Below are 21,677 nucleotides of genomic sequence, written 5' to 3' on the forward strand. Positions count from 1 at the left end.
TATTCAGAGAGCTATTTATCCCCATTTTATATGAGGAAACTGATGTTGAGGGTGAGATAGCTATGGTGAAGAAGACCTAGGATTTGAACTGAGGACACTGACTCTAGAGTTGCCATTCTTAGCTATCCCAGGTAGAAGTTGGTTGATGGCAGGATTGTGTTTTACTCATTTTTTTTTTTTTTTTGTATCTCCCAGATAGTGGGTATACAATAATTTTTCATTGGTTTGTGTTTTGGTCTTTGGAAGTCAGGGACCCATTGTCTGACTGCTCTGGCTCTTTTTTCCTCCTAGGTTACGGGTAAATTCCGGGGAGGTGTGAACCCCTTCACCAATGGCTGCTGTAATAATGTCAGCCGTGTACTCTGCAGTTCCCCAGCACCCAGGTACATCTATATCCCTTTGGTCTGCTGTTCACCCTTCATTATAACTTTTGTCTCCTTTGGGCTGCTTCTGGTGCCAGAAGGTCTGATGGGAGACTGCCATTAGGAAGGGTTCTCTTAGAATGGGAAGTACCTACATGGGAAAGACATGCCATCCTTTAGTGGACACCATGAGTTCAGTTGATAGTCATCAGGTATTATGGTTACTCTCCTCTGAGAGTTGAGATTTACTCGAGTGTCCTGAGCTAGCTATCTGCCCAAAGGCCTAGTCTTATTACAGTCATGGAATCAAATCTGTTCAATGTTGATCTTTTCACTGGCCTGGTTGGACTGTTTATTGTGTAAAAATGTTTTACACGCCGAAACCGGTTTGGCTCAGTGGATAGAGCGTCGGCCTGCGGACTGAAAAGTCCCAGGTTCGATTCCGGTCAAGGGCATGTACCTGGGTTGCGGGCACATCCCCAGTGGGAGATGTGCAGGAGGCAGCTGATCGATGTTTCTAACTATCTCTCTCCCTTCCTCTCTGTAAAAAAATCAATAAAATATATTTTTAAAAAAATGTTTTACACAAGGTAGGCAATCAGTAGATACATTGGAATGAATGAATGAATGAATGAAAGCCTTTTTATTCTTAACACTCAGGTATTTGGGGAGACCAAAGAAAGAGAAGACCATTGTAATCAGACCTCCCTTCCTTCGACCAGAAGTGTCAGATGGGCAGATAACTGTGAAGATCATGGACAATGGCATCCAGGGAGAGCTGAGGAGAACTAAGGTGAGGAATTTAGGGGAGCAAAATTAGGTAACTTGGAGGCTCTCACTCCTGGTAAAGAAATGGAAACACGCTTTTAGTTTACATCTCTCACTTTCTGACTTGTGTTAAAATTACTTAAAAATATATATCTTGTCTCCATTAGATTGTAATTTAGTGACATTATAAATTGAGTCCATTCATTTCCATGTCTTCATAGGACTTAAAATAGTAGCTTGCAGGTGGTTGGAACTCAAGTAGTTAATGGTAAAAATGAACAACGCCCAGGCCAGCCTGTGTTCGAATGGTCAGGGGTTCAATGCCTGGTCAGGTACACACACCTGGGTTGCAGGTTCGATCCCACGTGGGGGAGGCAACCAATCGATGTCTCTATCTCACAATGATGTTTCTCTCTCCCTCTTCCTCCTGCTCTTCTACATAACAATCAATGGAAGAATAACCTCACAATGAGGATTAACAACAACAAAAACCAACCCACAAATAAATGGCAGGATTAAACGCTTGTTGAAAACTTTTTTTAATCCAGTACCATTCTCAAACTGACTCTTGTCCCTTGTCTTCCAGTCCGTTTAGAAATATATAATTGACTCTCCCAACACTCCTCTGTTACCAGTTTAATACTTGTGAATTGCCTAATGCCCTGATTTTCCCTCTTTTATCCAGTCTAAAGGAAGCTTGGAGATTACAGAGAGCCAGTCCGCAGATGCTGAACCTCCACCTCCTCCTAAGCCGGACCTGAGCCGTTATACAGGGCTACGAACACACCTCAATCTGGCTGCTAATGAGGGTAAGGGCAGCAGGAGTGAGAAGGTGACTGAATTGTAGCGCAGATACAGGCAAGGGCTAGATAATGCTTTTGCTGTAGCTGAGAACACCCAATAGGTGGCACTTGAGCCACTACTTTGAACAGCCGGGAGAAAGGGGATACCACTTAGCTGCTGGCAGTGAATTAGATGTTTGTGGGGGAACTGTCAGCTTTAGACAGAGAGCATCCTGTTTGGTATATTCACTGAGATCTGAACTAATAGGAGTCTTTAGTCTTGATTTCAACAAAATCATGTTCCCTTGGCTGAGTATACCTATTCTACCTTGTTCTCTCCTCTACCTTAAGGAACTCTAGCTAGGTTAAGAGCAGAGCTTGTAAAGTGGTTCCTCTGGGCCTTTTTTTCCCCACAGACAGCAGCCTGTTGAGCAAGGACAGCCCCCCCACACCTACCATGTACAAGTATCGGCCAGGCTACAGTAGCAGCAGCACATCAGCCGCCATGCCTCACTCTTCCAGCGCCAAGGTACTGGGTTCTCCCTAAGTAGTAGGGTTGGAAATATGCCACTTGTTCTGGGAAGAAGATTGGGAGAAGGGGAAGAAGAGGCAGAGGGAAGAAAAGAAAATCAAAGGCATTTTACTAATTGTTGGTGTTAGTGCAGTGGTCGCAAACTCATTAGTCAACAGAGCCAAACAGCAACAGTACAATGATTGAAATTTCTTTTGAGCCAAATTTTTTAAACTTAAACTATATAGGTAGGTACATTGTATATAATTAGGGTACTCCTAAGCTGGCCTTTGCTAAAAACATCCTCAATCTGATTGAGGTATGTTCACTGAGGTCGACCCCTTCCAGCTCTCCCATCCTCAACTCGTGCATGAATCGTGCGTGCCTCCCCCCGGCTGTGTATCCCGCGGCCCGCCTGCGCCGTGTCTCCCGTCGCCCGACCGACCGACCCCCCAACACCCTCTCCCCCAACGCCACTTCTTCAAAATAGACTCGCCCAGGTTGAAAACTGACTTCTGCGCATGGGCCATGAAGTTTCAGTCGCACTGTACATGCGTGCCCGCATGCGGTATTTTGTGGAAGAGCCACACTCAAGGGGCCAAAGAGCCGCATGTGGCTCGTGAGCCACGGTTTGCCCACCACTGTGTTAGTGGGATTGAATCTTGTTGATGTTACTTCATTAAAGGGGGCAAGGAAGCAAAGTAGATAAAAGCACTGATTGTCATACCTAAGTTCAAACCCATCACGAGCAAGTTACTTAAGTTTTATTTTCTGCATCTTAAAATGTGGTATTATTTGTACTAACTCAGAGATTTGCTTTAGGGGTTAAACAAGATAATGCATACAAATGTTCTAAATATTGCTGGCATGTAACAGGCCATTTTTGAGGTACTCCTTGGGCCCTGGGACCTGGTATGTCACGCGAGGAGCAGCACTAAGAGCCTGCTTTATTTTCTCCCCCAGTTGAGTCGTGGTGACAGCTTGAAGGAGCCAACCTCAATTGCAGAGAGCAGCCGCCATCCCAGCTACCGGTCAGAACCCAGCCTGGAGCCAGAGAGCTTCCGCTCTCCCACTTTTGGCAAAAGCTTTCACTTCGACCCACTGTCCAGTGGTTCACGCTCCTCCAGCCTCAAGTCGGCCCAGGGCACAGGCTTTGAGCTGGGCCAGTTGCAGTCCATCCGTTCAGAGGGCACAACCTCCACCTCCTATAAGAGCCTGGCTAACCAGACACGCAATGGAAGTTTATCTTATGACAGCCTGCTCACTCCTTCCGACAGCCCTGACTTTGAGTCAGTGCAGGCAGGGCCTGAGCCAGACACACCTTTAGGCTACACCTCTCCCTTCCTGTCAGCCCGGCTGGCTCAACAGCGGGAAGCTGAGAGGCACCCACATTTGGTGCCAACTGGCCCAGCACACCAAGAGCCCTCACCAGTCCGGTACGACAATCTGTCGCGCCATATTGTGGCCTCCCTCCAGGAACGAGAGAAGCTGCTACGCCAGTCACCCCCACTCCCAGGTCGAGAGGAAGAACCAGGCTTGGGGGACTCCGGCATTCAGTCGACACCAGGCTCAGGCCATGCCCCTCGTACTAGTTCCTCCTCAGATGATTCGAAGAGGTCACCCTTGGGCAAGACTCCATTGGGACGCCCAGCTGTGCCCCGATTTGGCAAGCCAGATGGACTAAGGGGCCGGGGACTGGGGTCCCCTGAATCAGGCCCAACTGCTCCATACCTGGGCCGATCCATGTCTTATAGCAGCCAAAAAGCCCAACCTGGTGTCTCTGAGACTGAAGAAGTGGCCTTGCAGCCGTTACTGACACCCAAGTAAGTATTAGTCCATCCTGGCCTTCAGCGAACTTATAATTAGCATCCTGCCCTGTAGAAGGCATCAGGACTGCCCTTGTATGTTCTAGTGCAAATGGACCCAGGGTTGTCCTGCTTGTGGATAGCTCTTCATTTTCATTTTCACTCCAGCTGCTTTCATGGGCCATTCCTGTTAAGAGACTGAAGTTTAATACTTTTTCTTAATCCTGTCCTCCTAAAAATCTGAGTGTAAATATACAAGATAGCTGCTATTGGAGAGAAGAAATAAATAGGAGATAGGGAATCAGGCTTGTTTCAAGCAGTGCAATAAAACAAAAGGGAGCCGAAACCGGTTTGGCTCAGTGGATAGAGCGTCGGCCTGCGGACTGAAAGGTCCCAGGTTCGATTCCGGTCAAGGGCATGTACCAGGGTTGCGGGCACATCCCCAGTAGGAGATGTGCAGGAGGCAGCTGATCGATGTTTCTCTCTCATCGATGTTTCTAACTCTCTATCTCTCTCCCTTCCTCTCTGTAAAAAATCAATAAAAATATATTTAAAAAAAAAAACAAAAAAAAAACACAAAAAAAACAAAAGGGAATGTTTTGATAAGAAAGCATATTTAAGTACAAATCATTTAATTAAGTTATTCATCACACTAAAAAAAGTATGTATGGAGAAAAGTACATCATTTTTCCCCCCCGAACTTTTAAAACTGTCTCCCCTTTCTGTGTTTTGTGTCCCAGTTCCTGACACCTCTCTCTCTCTCTTTCCTTCCCAGAGATGAAGTACAGCTCAAGACCGCCTACAGCAAGTCCAATGGGCAGCCCAAGAGTATAGGCTCAGCTTCCCCTGGCCCAGGCCAGCCACCTCTCAGTAGCCCTACAAGGGGAGGAGTCAAGAAAGTGTCAGGAGTAGGTGGCACCACCTATGAGATTTCGGTGTGAGCCTTCGGCACCTCCCCTCCCCCACACCTCTGCGCCTGCACCAAAGGGCCCCCCAGGTGGCCACCTTCCTTTCCTCAAGGGGCTCTCCTCCCCTGCATGGACATTTTTTTAAACCACCGATTCCAAGAGGATGAGGAGCGTTTTATAAAATGCAATGGGGTTGGGGAGTCGAGAGTTGGGGCCCTGAGACTGGGGCAGCAACCCCCTTTACCTATTAAGACCTTCCCTTCCTCAACCCCTGGACCAGACTCAGTGGACATTTGTGCAATTGCTCGCCCTGGAGAGAACCAGATCATTTTTAAACCAGAAATAATTTTTTTTATTATTGTTACGGATTCTATTTTTTTCCTCTTCTGCGTTACCAGGTGTGTGTGTGTACATATATATACATATATATATTATAAATATCAAAGAAATTATATATCTATCCTGGGATGGGAAAATGAGGGAGGGATGTTTAAGAGGGGGATCTTACTCTTCCCATTCCTGGGACCAGCAGGAGAAGAGGAAAGATGTGAATAGAAGTCTTCCTTTGCCCCAGGGTTCTCTCTTTTGTCCATTACCAATTAAGAAAATAGCACCCGATGTTGTCGGTGCTTAGTGATCAGGAAAGGAACTGGAGAGAGGCGAGTCTGAAGTCTTGGTCAGAGGAGAGAGTAAAGTTTTCAGGGCTCATTGGCACTTAGTTTTCCCAGGAAAGGGGTCACAGCCCCATGATGTTTTTGGTGGAGGAGAGATCAGGAAAAGAGCTTGGCCAAGCTCCAGAAACAACTGGATAATCCCCTTTTTGGGATGGAAGGATTAGGGTGGGCTTCTTCAACTAGCCCCTCAAATCCTTCCCCCATTTCACACACAGTTAACATTTTTAAATCCAAGGCTAGGAGAGAAGAATCCAAAAAGCAATATTTTTCATCACATGCCAAAAATGGGATAGAGAGGAGGAGTGGCAGGCCTAAGCCCCTCCAATTGTCCCGTGAGAGGTACCCCTCAGCCCACCTCAGTATGGTGCTGGGTAGAGGAGATACCTGGGTTCTAACCTCTAAACAGGGGAGACCCCAGCCTCTAGATAGAGGCCATTTTATTTTTTATTCTGATTAGCCATTTTAAACCAACAAGGAATAAAAAGAAATCCTGATCTAACCAGCTCCCCCCTGACTTGTGTTATTTTGTCTGGTTAAGGCAGGGTGAATGGTCTCTGGTGGAGAGTCATAAAGAAAGCCTCAGAAGTTTCTCTGGTCCTGACCCATCTTTAGATAGGACTGTAGTGAAAATAACCACTTAAGACAACAGGTCCTGGTGTTTTTTACCCAGTGATTTAATCCCCAAAATTCCTGGGGATGGGAAATCATTTGCAACTACTAAAGTCTGTCATTTCGAAGCTTAGAGAACTCTTGACTTGTGCCACACTTGTTTCTTAATACAGAATTGTCTCTGAAAAGTAAAGTTCATTTTGGATGTAGCCAAAGGGAAGACTGAATGATCAAAATATGAAAGCCCTCTTAAAGGCCAACTGTATATATGGGTGGCAGTTCAATTTGATATCTCCTGTTTTTGTCTTCTATTTGCAAAAGCAAAAGGCTGTGCCCTAATTTTAATAGGCAGCCTTGGACACTTAATCTCAGGAAACTGGCTAGAACCCTTTATTTTCACTGTTTATAACAAGTATATGAACTCTGAAATCCTACTGTAAAATTAGAGCTAAATGAATGAGTGGTTTTCCCTCTACAATCTAGAGGCTGGTAGCAATAGATTTTAACTGTTCTGCCAATTTAACTTCTAGTCTGATTACATTAGGCTGGGTTTTCTCAGATTTTTTTCAGTTATTTGGCCTGCAAAGACCAAAGGGACTTAACTTTACATTTTGTTAGTTTAGGCTGCCTTTTGTTGCTTAGAAGCTTAGAAATGTTTTCACATCAGCCAAATACTTTGTCTTAACTAAGGAATGAGGCAGTTCCAAAGTTCTTACTACTAGTATAAAGATAAGAGAAGCATTTGCCTTTGCTTGCCAGATATTCACTTCAAAAAATTCATGGGCTTGACCAAGAATCAACTTGTTGAAGTACAGTGGTGATTGATTATAGGTGCTTTTTTGGTTGGCTATTCTGTTTCAACACAAAATTGACCTAGAATACAGTCAAGCCCTAACTGGATCAGCTCTTCAGATGGAGTATGAAGCTCATCCAGGTGTTTGGTTGTCAACACTATGGGCAAGGTGTTATTTGTCTGTGGAAAGGTATTAACAAACTCTTCCTAACTTTTGGACCATGTTCCCCAATTTCATTTTGGTTGGTTCCCTGCCTACTGATAATATAATACAAGGCCCAAATCCCCCCAGATCTTAGCATGCTGTGGCTTAAACTCTGACTCTCACAGAAAGGCACTTACCTCTTAATAGGCAGTCATACTTCAGCCAGTTTGATAAATGCAATTTCTTTTTTTTTTTTTTTTAAAGAAAAACCCTAACAAATCAGATAAGGTCCTAAATCAGACAACTGCACAAAAGAGATGAAAAGAAAGCTTCCTTGGGAGAGGAAGAGATGTCCATGAGAAAGCTGGACTGAGCCTTACAAAAGCATGGCCCTTCTCTCTCATAATGCATTCCTCTTATGAGCACAGTAGGACTGCTTCTGATCCAGCCACTGTAGATGCTCCTAAGGCAGTGTCCAAGAGCCAGGAAGGCAGCTTTTGACAGCAGGTTCAGTATAGCAGGAAAAGTCATTCTGGCAGAGTCCAGTTGTCCTGTTAGCGGAGGCTGCTGCTGCTGCTGGCCTGAGAACTGGCAATACCTGGGTGGTCTGGACTGTGTCGGTTCTGGGGAAGACAAAGCAGGAACACAAGAACAACTAGGAAGTGGCCTTGGCATTGACCAGGAGTGGATGGGAAAACAGTGCAACCTGCCCTAAGTTTTCAATGTTGGGTCCAACCTAGTATAGGGGTGAGACATAAGGGAAACTCACTGGGCTACAGCCACAGGCCCCTATTTTACCTTCTTTTTCTTCTTCTCTTTCTTCTTTCTTTTCCGTTCAGGATCCTCTTCTTTTTTCTTTTTCTTTTTCTTGTGATCTGAATCAGATGGCGTTTCTGTTGGAGACATTAGGTGCCTATCAAATGTAGAGCTCAAAATCCCCTCCTGCTAGAACCCTGCAGATTATAGGAAAACCCAACCCCTGGTCAAGGGCAACTGCTTTTGTTCAAATAGCCAGAGAGGATATGGAGGCACTGCTAAGGTCCCTGTCCCAAGGTCCTACTTGCCCAGGAGACCCCAGAACATCAACTTCTTTTTTCAGGAGAATTTGGGAGTCCAGGACTCTGTAAGGAACTTTCTTGCCTTTTATTTATTTTTTTTTTTAACTGAGGATGGGTGAACCAGATTTAGAACATCCGGTTTCTGGCTTTGAATAGAACTGCTTCTTACCTGGGGGGACAGGATCCTGGGTACGGCTCTGTTTGTGCTTGTGCTTATTCTTTTTCTTGGGAGGCTGAATATGCATCAGACGACATTGCTCTGGCAACTGAAGGAACCAAAGGAAGGTCTGGATGAGTGTAGGGGGCAAAGCCCCTGCTCCCCACTGTTCTGCTCAGTAAGTTAGGAAGGAACAGGCTTGGACAGAAAAACTACCTCCATGCCTTTCAGACCTCCCCATTTGCCTCCTTCCTCCCCAAGAGGGGACTCACCGGGCCAGTGTGGAGGCGGAATCCAGCCAGCATGGTCCCTGTGATAGGATTAAAAGAGCCACCAAGAATAGGGGGCTTCTCAATGAGGGAGCGGAGGCTGCTGTTATCATGGGAACCTGGCAGATCAATCATTCCGGGTAGGTCAGGCAGGAAGTTACTCAGCTTCTCCTTCACTTTCTTCCCACAGAATTTATTATAGGCATGTTCCAGGTTGTAGTGTGTGATCAGGTTGGTGCTGCCTGTCAGCTCCGTGCTGCCTAGAGAATGCAGGGAGAATAAGATGTTTTTAAGTCAGCCACACAATATTTATACTGATAATGCCTTACATTTATATTATACTTTTCAGTATGTGTTTGTTTAAACCTTAAAAAAAAAAATCAGTGTATTTAAGATATTACCACATTCCATTGATAAGAAAGAGAGCAGCCCTGTCCAAGTAGCTCAGTTGGTTGGAGTGTCGTCCCCATATACCAAGGTTGTGTGTTCAATCTCTGGTCAGGGCACATACATAAAAAAGTGGAACAGCAAATTGGTGTTTCTCCCTCGCCCTCTCTCATCAACAAAAATAAAAACACACACTATTAATGGTAGGAGACACAGTGCCAGAGTACCTCTCCTCAAACTCGGCATTGCCTCTGGCCATTATACTATTCTGATTTTATCCCCTCTTTCTGTTGACTCTCCTCCTTCCAGGTGGTTATGCTCAAGACTCAGGTGAGAAGACACTCTGCCTCTTCTGAGCTTTAACTTAAGAGTCATTCCAACTTTCTGACCGTCAGTTCTATGAAGATGATTTAAAATCTCTCTCCCCAGCCCTGACTCCTCTCCTGAAAACTTGCACTTCCAATTTACTTTTAGTCCAGGGGTGGGGAACTTTTTTCCTGCCAAGGGCCATTTAGATATTTATAACAACATTCTTGGGTCATACAAAATTATCACTTAAAAATTAGCCTGCTATATTTGATCAAACATTTAGTTAACTCACCCCTCATGCCTTGTCAGAGCTAGACCAAATGATTTCACGGGCCTTACAATGTCCCACGGGCCCGATGTCCCTCACCTCTGTGACTTAGTCAATTCTGTGTAGATACTATGGCTTTTTATTTATCGGTTGATTTTAGAGAGAGATATGGGAGGGCGGGGGTGATGAAACAGAGAAAGAGATATTTGTTGTTCCACTTATTTATGTATTCATTGGTTTATTTTTGTATGTTCCCCTACTGAGGATTGAACCTTGGCATATGAAGATAATGTTCTAACCAATTGAGCTACCCAGCCACAATACATGGTACCTCCCATTCTCTAGATATTTTTAGAAGCAGTACTCATCAGTTAAAAAAAACCAAAACCTTCAATGATTTCCTATAGCCCTCAGGAAAGACCTCAAAATTCCGTTGGCACTCATGGTTAAACACATTTTACTATAACTTAGCTTTGGGACCTAGTCAACCATTAGTCCCCTATGCAAAATATTTGATCCATCCAAATGGGTCTCCTAATGTCCTGAAAAAAAAACAAAAAAAAAAACACCCCTCATAGTGTTTCCTTTTAGGAAAACTAACCTAATTATAGGAAAAGTCTTCCTAATATTGTTCACCAATATAAATTCATCAAGGTCTAGCTCAAGTGACAACTTATTCTTGCTCTCATTTTGGATAATATTTTGAAAACCACCACGTAGTTCTTAATTGTATGTGAGGCATGACCACCAAATAATGAGATTGGCCTTGGCAAGAAATATGGTCACTTTCCTTAAACTACATACTTTGCATCCCTAAGTAAAACAAGCTTCTTAAAAACAAGGACCAGACTTATTAATCTTGTTCCTCTTCTACCTACACACTCAACATTTGCCCAAAACATATATTCAATATCTGTCAACTGATAGGTAAAGTCAGAATAGGTAAGGTTAGTGGTAGACACCAACCAATAACTAACCAAAGGAAAGTTCTATGCTTCAGCCTCTCTGTGCTGTAGTTTTTTCAACTATAAAATGTAGATAACAATGCCTACCTCAGGGGGCTATTCTATATATTATGTTACACATATAGAACTGCGTTATGAACTTCAAATTACTGTACCAATACCCATTGTTATTTCCCTTAATTCTTGATGTAGCAGAACTTGGGATGAACTAAAAGGCATTTTGGAGCCATGTTCAAAATGACTCTTGATTCCATCTCCTCAAACTTGTTACACGGAGGCCTTTCAATTAGAGCTCCAGGGTTCTGGCACGAGTTGCCTAGGTTACCTGGCAACTCCACCACCCGGTTAACAATCACGCCCATCACCCCCTGATTATGACCTGATTGGCTGACTTTGGCCAGGCCTAGCACTTACCTGGCAGTTCCCGCATTAGGTAGAAGGGACCGCAACCAGCTGCTGACTTGTCAGCACCGGGCGGGGCCGTGGCCGCGGTGGGGGGCGGAGCCGTGCCGGGCCCCCCGCCTGGAGGAGGAGGAGGCGGGGGTGGAGGTTTTCCTGGTCCGAAGCCGAGTGCGGTTGGGGGCGGGGGTGGGTCAGCCTGAGCTCCGAACAGCGCCGTGAAATTCTCCATCTTTCCTTCTGCCCCAGCGCTATCCTGGTGTCTGGCGCTAGTGGTTTTCATTGGATAATCCTTTTCCGGCGTACCGTCCTCTTCCTCCATGAGCCACTGATCATTGGATGCCTCGGGGCCTGCCTACCTCGTCCCGGCAACTACTTCCGTCGCTTTGTGAGTACGTACAGGAAGTACTAGCTAACCTTATTCCCCGGCCGTAGTCGCATATCCAATAAAATGACTGAGATGGAAAAGCGACAGCCAGATTGACCAATAAAGTATCATATACCTTTTTCAGTCCGTACCGTAGCGTCCAATCAGAAATCGACTTTTGGGTCCAGAGGCGGTGCATCCACGACTCGGCCCACTGGACGTCTCAATGGTGGAAGAGGCGGGGCCCGGCCTACCGACACCCGAGAGCGGCCTGCGCCGCCGGCCAAGAAGATGGCGGTCCTGGCACCTTTGATTGCATTGGTGTATTCGGTGCCGCGCCTTTCACGATGGCTGGCCCGACCTTACTACCTTCTTTCAGCCCTGCTATCTGCTGCCTTCCTACTCGTGAGGAAGCTGCCCCCGCTCTGTCACACTCTCCCCACGCAACGCGAAGACGGCAACCCGTGTGACTTTGACTGGGTGAGCGACCCCCGCCTTAGTCAGGACCCCGCGACCTTGACGGGCCCTTTCTCTGTGGCTGCATCCGAGATTCCGCGCCTGTCGCGGGCTTACCAGTAACGTATAGGGCCTGGGCCGTAATCGAGTCTAAACCTCTTGGTGTTTGGTGAAGACGGTAAAAACGGCTAGCCTGCACGACAGCCAGACCCCAGCTCCGCGTATGTGCGTGCAGCCGCCCACGGTGCTGCTCACCTGTGAGCCTCTCACGGAGCCTTTGAGATACACACGTAGTCGTGTTCCCGTTCTCCCGGTGGGGAAGTTGATCTCGGCGTGATGAGGCGGCTTGTCCAAGGTCACACGGTTAGGACTTGAAACCATGCTCCTGGCCGTATTACCTACACGCTCTTACCACCCGCTTCTCAATGCACACCATATGCTAGGAACTATGCTGCATGCGGAGGACGCAGAAATGAATACAGTGGTTACACCAGTCGAAAGGAATTGTAAAAAACACATCGAAGAGAAATCTCTCCCACGCCTCTTGCTGTTGACTTCCTGAGTAGGGATGCAGGGAGCACCCAGAAAGACCAGCCGAAGCTCTGGGCCCTCTGCTGTATCGCAGCATCTGTTTCTGAGGAAGGAGGGCATCCTGAGTTTTGATCTTTTTTTTTTTTTTAATATATTTTATTGATTTTTTACAGAGAGGAAGGGAGAGGGATAGAGAGTTAGAAACATCGATGAGAGAGAAACATCGATCAGCTGCCTCCTGCACACCCCCTACTGGGGATGTGCCCACAATCAAGGTACATGCCCTTGACCGGAATCGAACCTGGGACCCTTGAGTCCGCAGGCCGACGCTCTATCCACTGAGCCAAACCGGTTAGGGCGAGTTTTGATCTTTTTTCCAAAAAATGAGTCTTGACCTTTAGCAGAGCCCACTCCCTTACAACTTCCATCCCTTGTTTACTCTCTATTATTTCCTTTGTCCTTTCCCAGACCATTCTAGCAATTAGCTTAAGGGTAACCATGCTACTTCAAAAGATCCTATTTTTATCTGATAATCCTATATTACTTTCACCAAAATGGGACTAAAAAATATAACGGATATTACTAAAGATTTTACTAAAGAGGTGGCTTAAAACTCTGGCTTATAATGTCTTTAACAAAGAACAGTAAAATTGTGGAGAAATGACTAGACACAGAAGTTTTAGGCTTCCAGAGGCAACTAACAATAGGAAGATAAACTAATGGTATATAAAATCTAGTTGGTTATATAGATTCCTCTGGTGTTCTCTTCAAGCTAATAGGGATTAAGGTTATGTCCCTTGATTAACTTTTGTCCTTCCTGGTAGAGTGGGTTGCAGCGGTTCTCAGCGACCATCGGAAAACACATATAGCATATCAGATATTTACATTACGATTCATAACGGATAAATTACAGTTATGAAGTAGCAACGAAAATAATTTTATGGTTGGGGGTCACCACAACATGAGGAACTGTATTAAAGGGTCGCAGCATTAGGAAGGTTGAGAACCACTGGGTTAGAGGGACACCTTTGAAACTTTATGTCTTGCTTTTAGATAAATGGGTTGGGCTTTTTTTAGTATTTAGTTCTCAATTGCCTTTAGGCTCAAAAGAATCCTTCAGCCAAAGTGGCATATTTTGGGCTGTCATATTCTGCTACCATTCAGTATCCTCTCAACTTATGTGTATGTTTGAAAATGTCCATAATAAAAAAGTTTAAAAACAATGAGCAAACAAGCAGAACAATCAAAAGGGCTCTGCTTCATATAGTTAGTCTGGAAACCAGTCTCATACTGTCTTCAATTTATGGACTTACGGTCATCCCAGGATCATCCAGCCAGCAGATGAAGAAAGAGACCTGGAATGCAAGGACACACCCTTTCTTACTGCCTGTGTGCAACAGGGACACATCGCTTCCACTCACATTCCATTCAGGAGTGCTAGTCACACAGTCCTACCTAGATGTAAGGAGACAGTCTAGCTGCAGTTTGCCCAGAGTATACATAGCTAGTCTTTGCTATAGAGCCAGAATATTTCTGTTAGTCCTATCGTTGTCTCCTGATTGACCACAGTTCCCTTTTTAAATCCATCTTTCCACAATTTTAAGCCTCAATTCTAACCAATTTCTTTTTTATTTAAATCCTCACCCGAGGATATTTTTCCATTGATTTCTAGGGAGAGTGGAAGAGAGAGGTAAAGGCAAAGAGAAATATCGATGTGAGAGAAACACACACTTGGTTGCCTCCTGCTTGAGTGTGGCTCTTCCACAAAATACCACGTGCAGGTGCGCACATACAGTGCGATTGAAACTTCGTGGCCCATGCGCAGAAGTCGGTATTTTGTGGAAGAGCCACACTCAAGGGGCCAAAGAGCCGCATGTGGCCCGCGAGCCGCAGTTTGCCGACCACTGGGCTAACCCAATTTCATTTGGGAAAACTTCCTCATTTCTTTTTTTTTTTTTTTTAATATATATATATATTTATTGATTTTTTTACAGAGAGGAAGGGAGAGGGATAGAGAGTTAGAAACATCGATCAGCTGCCTCCTGCATGCCCCCTACTGGGGATGTGCCCGTAACCAAGGTACATGCCCTTGACCGGAGTCGAGCCTGGGACCCTTGAGTCCGCAGGCCGACGCTCTATCCACTGAGCCAAAGGGGTTAGGTCAACTCTTCCTCATTTCTGCTCAGGTATATGTAGTAAGGTCTATCATCTTCCCTAACTTCCACTTTACATGGCCATTTCTAAATCCAGTAAGTTACTTTTTGTTGGAAATTGAGGCTAAAAACCTAAGTCTCTGACTCCCAGCTGTAAAATCACAGTTGATTGGTTCTGTCTGACATTGATTTGCCCCCTGCATTATAAACAGAAAGGTATGAAAGGCCTCAGACCATCTAATTTATAGTTGCCCTCCTCTCATGCTCTCTTTCACATGGTCATTGTTATTCTTCATTGCAGTTATTACTCTTTCAAATTACTTATTTCTTTGTCATGTTTATTGTCTTTCTCACTTTGCTCACTTGGCGCTTACATTCTAGAACAGTGATGGCGAACCTTTTGAGCTCGGCGTGTCAGCATTTTGAAAAACCCTAACTTAACTCTGGTGCCGTGTCACATATAGAAATGTTTTGATATTTGCAACCATAGTAAAACAAAGATTTATATTTTTGATATTTATTTTATATATTTAGATTCCATTTAACAAAGAAAAATCAACCAAAAAAATGAGTTCTTCGCGTGTCACCTCTGACACGCGTGTCATAGATTCACCGTCACTGTTCTAGAATGTGAGAAAGAACCATAAGCCAAGGATACTGAAAAGGGCCTTGGGAGCTCTGAAATGCCTCCTTCAGCTTTCAGGTTATATTAAAGGTGCATGATTATTACTGTGAATATTAGATGAAGAGGAATAATTTAACTTAAAACCAAATAAAGTAAATAACCATATATTGTATGAATGTAATATTACAAGAAAGTCTTCCCGGAAAAGTTTCGTTTTCCCAGAATCACAGAATTGGTTGTAATTCCTCACAGTTTTATTCCATGTTATACTTTATACAACTGTTTTATATCCATTATCATTTAATCTTTATAATAGCATTTTGAGATAGACGTTGTTCAGTGGAGGAAACCAAAGCTCAGCAGTTGATATGCTGAAAGGCACCAGCCAGTTTGTGGCAGGGTTAGAACTTGAACCTAGATCCTCTGACTGGTGTTTTTCCCACTACGCCTTAGCGTAGTTATTTATTGTTATCATTCCCTTTTTGGATCTCTGTTGGGTTTTGTTCCATATTGGCGCCTTTACCCACCAATATTATCTCTGCTGATGGCATTCCTGCCACTCTGATTCTGTTGCAGAGAGAAATAGAGATCCTGATGTTTCTCAGTGCCATCGTGATGATGAAGAACCGCAGGTCCAGTAAGTCTAGCCTGTTTCTCTGTCTCCCAAGGGTAGGCCCAAAGCCCTTCGGAGGTGTTTTCATTCATGTTATGAGAGAGGCATTACTTACTGTACCAGTCCCTCATTCCATGCCAACACTGAATTTGATCTTGGACTTTTATCCCCCTCCCCCACTCTCCCATTTCAAAGTATTCCAGGAAGAGGGACCAAGAATGGGATATAGGAGCTTGCTGCCTAGCCTGACCCGTGACATCTTTGTGTTTCAGTCACTGTGGAGCAACATATAGGCAACATCTTCATGTTCAGTAAAGTGGCCAATGCAATTCTTTTCTTCCGCCTGGATATTCGCATGGGCCTGCTTTACATCACACTCTGCATAGGTAAGGAGACAACAAGACTTGGTTGGAACCAAATCCAAACCAGTTTCTCCATAGTCGTCTTCCATACCTGTTCCTAATTATGTGTGTAGCTCAGACGGTATGAATCTAGAGACTTTAGAGGAAGGGAATGTGTCAGTGGTCTATATATGTCCACAAAGTGTGTTCTTTGGTGCTTGAAGTCTTTGATTTGGTTTGAAAGTAAATCCTTGCCCAAGGCCTTATTTGTTTCCTTCAACATATTTTTTTTTTCTGTGTTTAGTGTTCCTGATGACATGCAAGCCTCCGCTGTACATGGGCCCTGAGTACATCAAGTACTTCAACGATAAAACCATTGATGTGAGTGATCATCCTCCCTCCCATCTCTTGGGTCTGTTGTGGGTAAATTTGTAGTTGTGCACCCTACTCACTAGGAGGAGCAGCTGTGCTTCAGAATGGAAGTCAAGGATACTTGGTTCATCATGGGAGCTAAGGGAGGCAGAGAGGGGAAGCCCTGATGAGGAATTAAGACGCTAAGGTCTGAACCTTTCCAGGAGCCTGTGTGATCCAGCTCACTGTTTCTTCCCTGTGTGTGGCAGGAAGAGCTGGAGCGGGACAAGAGGGTCACTTGGATTGTGGAGTTCTTTGCCAATTGGTCTAATGACTGCCAATCATTTGCTCCAATCTACGCTGACCTCTCCCTCAAGTGAGTGGTGCAAAGGGAGGGATGATGGGAATTGAGAGGCTGTACCTTCCCTCTCATTGTTTTTTGGCCTTAATTTTTATACATTGCAACCAAGGCATCTCCTCCAATAGCTGTACTTCAACTTCCCTTGATCCATTCTTTCTTCTTACACTATGTTAAATAATATATCCTTCTCAGGTACAACTGTACAGGGCTAAATTTTGGGAAGGTGGATGTTGGACGCTACACTGATGTTAGTAAACGGTATGTGAGGGCCTGGGTAGAAGGTGTAAACAGGGAATCATTTCGAGCTATGTATACACATGCATTTACAGAGTACTTTCTGGGTCCTGTAGGTACAAAGTGAGCACATCCCCCCTCACCAAGCAGCTTCCTACCCTGATCCTGTTCCAAGGTGGCAAGGAAGTCATGCGGCGGCCACAGATTGATAAGAAAGGACGAGCTGTCTCTTGGACTTTCTCTGAGGTACAGGAAAGAGCGGGCAAGTGGTTTGAAGAAGCATATGGGACAGTAGGTCGTCTTTGAAACCCAACCTGGGTTTGACTCCTAGCTCTACCACTTACCCACAGTGTGGACTAGTTATTAGATCTCATTCATGAATTCACTCAGCAAATTTATATTATGCTTCTCCTGCTAGTACTGGGAAATTATTAGTTAAGATTCAGTCTTAAAGGACCTGTATCTATATTCTGTAGGCCCTAGGTTCCTTAGCTGTAAATTGGAGACAGTAATACCTGGCTCATGGGGTTGTTTTGCAGATTACGTTATTATGTAGCTATAATTCTTGGCACAGTGATTGGCATATAATAGGTGCTTAAGTATTAGTTGACTTTTAGGTTCCCATAAAAGAGATTTAGATTAGAGTAAATTTCTGTGCTTTGCTTCCTCTTTTCCTAACTGTGCCTAAATACTTATTTCCCAGATTCTGAACTCTCCCCCGCAACCCTGACCTCTGCATCTCTTTTGTGCAGGAGAATGTGATCCGAGAATTCAGCTTGAATGAACTGTATCAGCGGTCCAAGAAGCAGTGGAAGACTGGGGATAATATTCCCGAGGAGCAGTCCATGGCCCCAACCCCCACAGCAGTGCCAAATGGGGAAAGCAAGAAGGACAAATAGGTTTCCTGCCTCTTAGTGCTTCCTTCTGGTCAATCCTAGGCACCTTTGAAGCCCCGCCCCTTCTGTAACCACAGCCTTGCCTGAGTGAGGCTTCGCCTTTTATTTATGTTTTCCCTGTTTGGCTGTGCCTGGGTGGTGCAGGGTGCTGCTTCTGATTTTAAAGAGGCATCCAGGGAATTGACAGTCACACTGCAGGAACCACGCCTGGGGCCAACTATTTCACTGGAGGAAGGGAGAGATCTCATGTAATGGAAGAGGAAATGCTTTCCCTCCAAGCTTGGAGTGCTGCCCTCCACTCACACATCTCCACCATGTTGTTTTTCAGTATTCCTTACTGGACTTACAGACTACTTACAGTAGGTTAATCCCTAACAAAATGCCGGGGTACAGAGTCTGCACTAAAAATTTTCCCCCAAGGACCCTTACTTTAGGCCCCCTGGCTTGATCTTTGGCCTTCATTAAAAATAAACCTAGTTTTGTTACTCATCCCCAAGGACAAACCTTTAACCACAATATGGAGGTTGGGAGGAAAGGGAATAGAAGTTTGAGACCTTCCTTTGTGGGGTCAGCCCGGAAGAGAGCCCTAGGGCTGGATTGGGGTTTCCTCTTACCTTCCAACCTACTCTCCCACACCCAGTTGATGGTTTTCCATAATAAAGACACTGGGATTTCCTTTTGTTTGCGCGTCTGTGTATTAAAAACCAAGCAACTGCAAATGAATTGCTTAATTTCTAAGTAACTTCAAAGGCCATTCTCATTAGTTTCACCAAATGCCAGTTATTGGTACCCAGGATTGGGGAGCGCTGGGGAAGAACAGTTTCCTTAAATCCAGAGTTTGGGTCGCATCCCTTTAAATTGTAGTCTTTGCTTGGGATAGGTCCCAGAGAAGCGGTTTTAATTGCGGGGTGGTGGCGGGGGTCGAGTTCATTATGACTATTTAGCCGCTCGTGCGGTTAAAGAAAAACCTGAAACCAGGATTGATTTTAGAGCTACCCAGTCCCTGTCCCTGCTGTGCCTCATGAATTCACTAAGCAGATTTATATTAGGCGCAGGTGGTTAGGTCTGGTGCTCCCCTACCCAGCGCGCAGAGTGGCTGTGCCCGGAGGTCCCGCCCCCGACCACGTGGGCCACGCTTTCCGCCGCTTGCGGGAGGTTTTGTTCTGGGAGCGGAGTGGCCTGCGGTTTGGAGCTCGCAGAGGGGTCGTCCGCTGCTCCGTGGCCGCGTCTCCGCCCTGTTCCCGGGCCGGCTTCCAGGCACCATGGCTTCCCGCGGGAGGAAGCGGAAGGCCGAGGCGGCGGTGGTCGCGGCAGCTGAGAAGCAGGAGAAGCTGGCTGGCGGCCAGAAGGAGGTGGAGGCGGCGACGGTCGTTATCGAGCATTGGTGAGGCGCCCGGGGAGTCCCGGAGGGGGGCGGAAAGGGCGTCGCGCACCCGGAGCCCTGGGCTCTGACCCTCCCCGTCTCCTAGCACGAGTTGACGCGTGTACGGGCGCAACGCCGCGGCCCTGAGCCAGGCGCTGCGCCGGGAGGCCCCGGAGCTCCCGGTGAAGGTGAACCCTGCCAAGCCCCGGAGGGGCAGCTTCGAGGTGACGCTGCTGCGCCCGGACGGCAGCAGTGAGTGGGGACCCGGGGCTGGGAGGAGGGCATGGTTCGGAGGAGGAAGGGCTGGGCTCACGGCGGCGGAGATAGTAACGTCGCCTCCTCCGGTCCTGCCCCAGGTGCGGAGCTCTGGACTGGGATTAAGAAGGGGCCCCCACGCAAACTCAAGTTCCCTGAGCCGCAAGAAGTCGTGGAGAAGCTGAAGAAGTGCCTTCCGTAGGAGGCTTGGGCTGGCATCCTCATGCTGAGGTTTGAAATGGGGGCGGCGGTCTAGGGAGGGATTGGGTTGATCTCGGCGTGATTTATTTTCGAAGCAACTGTTACCCCGCATTTCACAGAGGAGCTACATTTTTTTTTCATAACGCTTCAACTGTTAGTATTTCCTCTATTGGGAATACCTCTTTCCCTTTATATTGGTGGGAAAAACTGCAAGCAGCAATTTTTTTTTTTTTTTTTTTTTTTTTACTGTTTTCTATCTAGTGTGCCCTTTACTAATTCCAGGTTTTATTTCATAATCTAAGTTCTAAGACTTGGCTCAAAGGCAATTGTAAATGATTTATAGAAATGCAATTTATGTCCTTTGAAGGTGCAGTTAAGTATTGTCCTGAGGGTATGGGCTGGTTTTGTAAAAAATTTCATTTTCCACACCCCTGGTGGTGTATTGAATCTTTGAAGTGGATTGTAAATCCTACCAGTACCCTCATTTATGAGTTCAACAAAATCACTGACACGTGTTTATTTGTATGGGTTGTGATTCCCCCTTTTATTGGCAAAAATTTTTGTGTAACTTCATGCATACTTAGCCCAACCCTCTTGTTTTTTGTTCCTAGTAGGGTCTTTCTATTAATAGTCCCATATGGCAACACTTCATTACTGTACTCTTAGCCACTTAAATTTGTCCTTGTCTTCATATCTAGTGGTTCATACCATGCTTTCACATGTCATAGGTATGTGCCTCATAACCTTGATATGTTGAGATGTGAGAGGAGGATGCAATCCTTGAGCTCTCCTGAGTATTTGGGTTCAAGGATAGAGGAACACACCTTCCTCAGGCTATATGATTGCCTAGATCTCTTTTCTAACATTTTTTTCTCTCATTTTCACAGCTTTCTGTTCCTGGTGGTGATGGAACATTTATGACGGGACATGGCCAAACTACAGTTATGTGCCTGAAGCTATAGTTTCTTCCCCTGCAGAATTGATGGTTCAGTTGTGAGGCAACACTCTAGTAAGGCATTGAAAAGTTGTTGGATTTGGTTTAATAAAAGTTGAAATAAAGTTCATGGCTAATAACGTTAAAATTATATGGAAAGGGATGAAAGCCAACCTTATGGGATTGGTCCCCTTTGTATTTTTCATAGCCTAAAGTCACCAGTTAACTTGAAACTCCTAGGGTGTCTGGTAGACCCTGTGAAATATTTGTAAAAACTTTGGGGGAAAATAACTTTTTTTAAAGCTACTATCTTGGAAGTGATGACCTGACCATCCAGTGGCTTGGAACTGGTGATTTCTTGGTCTTCCTGGCCCCTGCAGAGATTTTGGCTAGACTTTCCAAACTGGGAATAAAGAAGCCCCACATATAAGGTGCTGGACAACGTCCTCTCACTCCCATACACTTTTGTGTTCCACTCCACCGCTTCACGCCTTCTGGAACATTTCTCTGACAGAACTACTGCAGAGGATGTACTTAATTTTTCCTGAATTCTCTGTGTGTCATAACCTGGAAGACCTGGCCTTGGCTGTTACCTATGAACCACAAGAGTTGGAGACCTCATAGTTTATTATTCTACTTATTTGTAACTGGGAAGTAGATTAAAAGGAACGAAGAAGGTTTAAGTTCATAATTTTCTACCCATGGTACTAAATTTCTGCCCAGCTCCCAAAACCTGGGGAGGGGAAAGCATGGCCTAAGGAGAACAAAGGGAATGCCTGCCTCTCGTGCTGAGAGGGCAGACATGTGCTAGCTTCTCTGCCAATACC

The 21,677-nt window shown here is 45.4% G+C and overlaps 4 protein-coding genes across 6 annotated transcripts in view; 3 read left to right on the top strand and 1 right to left on the bottom strand.

Annotated features, from left to right (window-relative positions):
* The window catches only part of ZDHHC5 (zDHHC palmitoyltransferase 5), an 18,905-nt gene extending 12,591 nt beyond the window's left edge, over positions 1–6,314 (top strand). The window contains exons 6-11 of the mRNA XM_081099938.1: positions 292–383; positions 1,023–1,155; positions 1,816–1,939; positions 2,329–2,441; positions 3,387–4,246; positions 5,004–6,314. Coding sequence (XP_080956064.1) covers positions 292–383; positions 1,023–1,155; positions 1,816–1,939; positions 2,329–2,441; positions 3,387–4,246; positions 5,004–5,169 — 1,488 coding nt within the window. The 3' untranslated portion in view covers positions 5,170–6,314. The remainder of the gene's footprint in view (positions 1–291; positions 384–1,022; positions 1,156–1,815; positions 1,940–2,328; positions 2,442–3,386; positions 4,247–5,003) is intronic.
* Positions 4,240–11,831, bottom strand: MED19 (mediator complex subunit 19). 2 transcript variants are annotated; one of them, XR_013996454.1, is made up of 6 exons: positions 11,185–11,831; positions 8,845–9,101; positions 8,585–8,681; positions 8,156–8,250; positions 7,555–7,980; positions 4,240–4,415 (listed from the first exon to the last, which is right to left on the bottom strand). XR_013996454.1 is itself a non-coding variant. In XM_081100036.1 (5 exons), the coding sequence occupies exons 1-5, from the start codon at positions 11,489–11,491 to the stop codon at positions 7,912–7,914; spliced, it is 825 nt and encodes a 274-aa protein (XP_080956162.1). In that variant the 5' UTR covers positions 11,492–11,831; the 3' UTR covers positions 4,649–7,911. The 2 variants fall into 2 exon arrangements, 1 of the variants encoding a protein (XP_080956162.1); XM_081100036.1 differs by lacking the exon at positions 4,240–4,415 and having other exon boundaries at positions 4,649–7,980.
* On the top strand, positions 11,688–18,776 carry TMX2 (thioredoxin related transmembrane protein 2; the record flags this gene model as incomplete). 2 transcript variants are annotated; one of them, XM_081100031.1, is made up of 8 exons in its annotated part: positions 11,688–12,016; positions 15,878–15,938; positions 16,187–16,300; positions 16,560–16,636; positions 16,876–16,982; positions 17,160–17,225; positions 17,318–17,447; positions 17,954–18,776. In XM_081100031.1, the coding sequence occupies exons 1-8, from the start codon at positions 11,828–11,830 to the stop codon at positions 18,098–18,100; spliced, it is 891 nt and encodes a 296-aa protein (XP_080956157.1). In that variant the 5' UTR covers positions 11,688–11,827. The 2 variants fall into 2 exon arrangements, with proteins under 2 accessions (XP_080956157.1, XP_080956158.1); XM_081100032.1 differs by lacking the exon at positions 17,954–18,776 and having other exon boundaries at positions 11,759–12,016; positions 17,160–17,214; positions 17,318–17,410.
* Positions 18,170–20,984, top strand: SELENOH (selenoprotein H). The gene is made up of 4 exons (XM_081100057.1): positions 18,170–19,481; positions 19,567–19,712; positions 19,817–19,946; positions 20,804–20,984. Exons 1-3 carry the CDS (start codon positions 19,360–19,362, stop codon positions 19,915–19,917), a joined length of 369 nt encoding a protein of 122 aa, XP_080956183.1. The 5' UTR covers positions 18,170–19,359; the 3' UTR covers positions 19,918–19,946; positions 20,804–20,984.
* Positions 20,985–21,677: the final 693 nt, after the last annotated feature.

This window comes from Myotis nattereri (assembly GCF_964212035.1).
Source record: "Myotis nattereri genome assembly, chromosome: 9".
Classification (NCBI taxonomy): domain Eukaryota; kingdom Metazoa; phylum Chordata; class Mammalia; order Chiroptera; family Vespertilionidae; genus Myotis; species Myotis nattereri.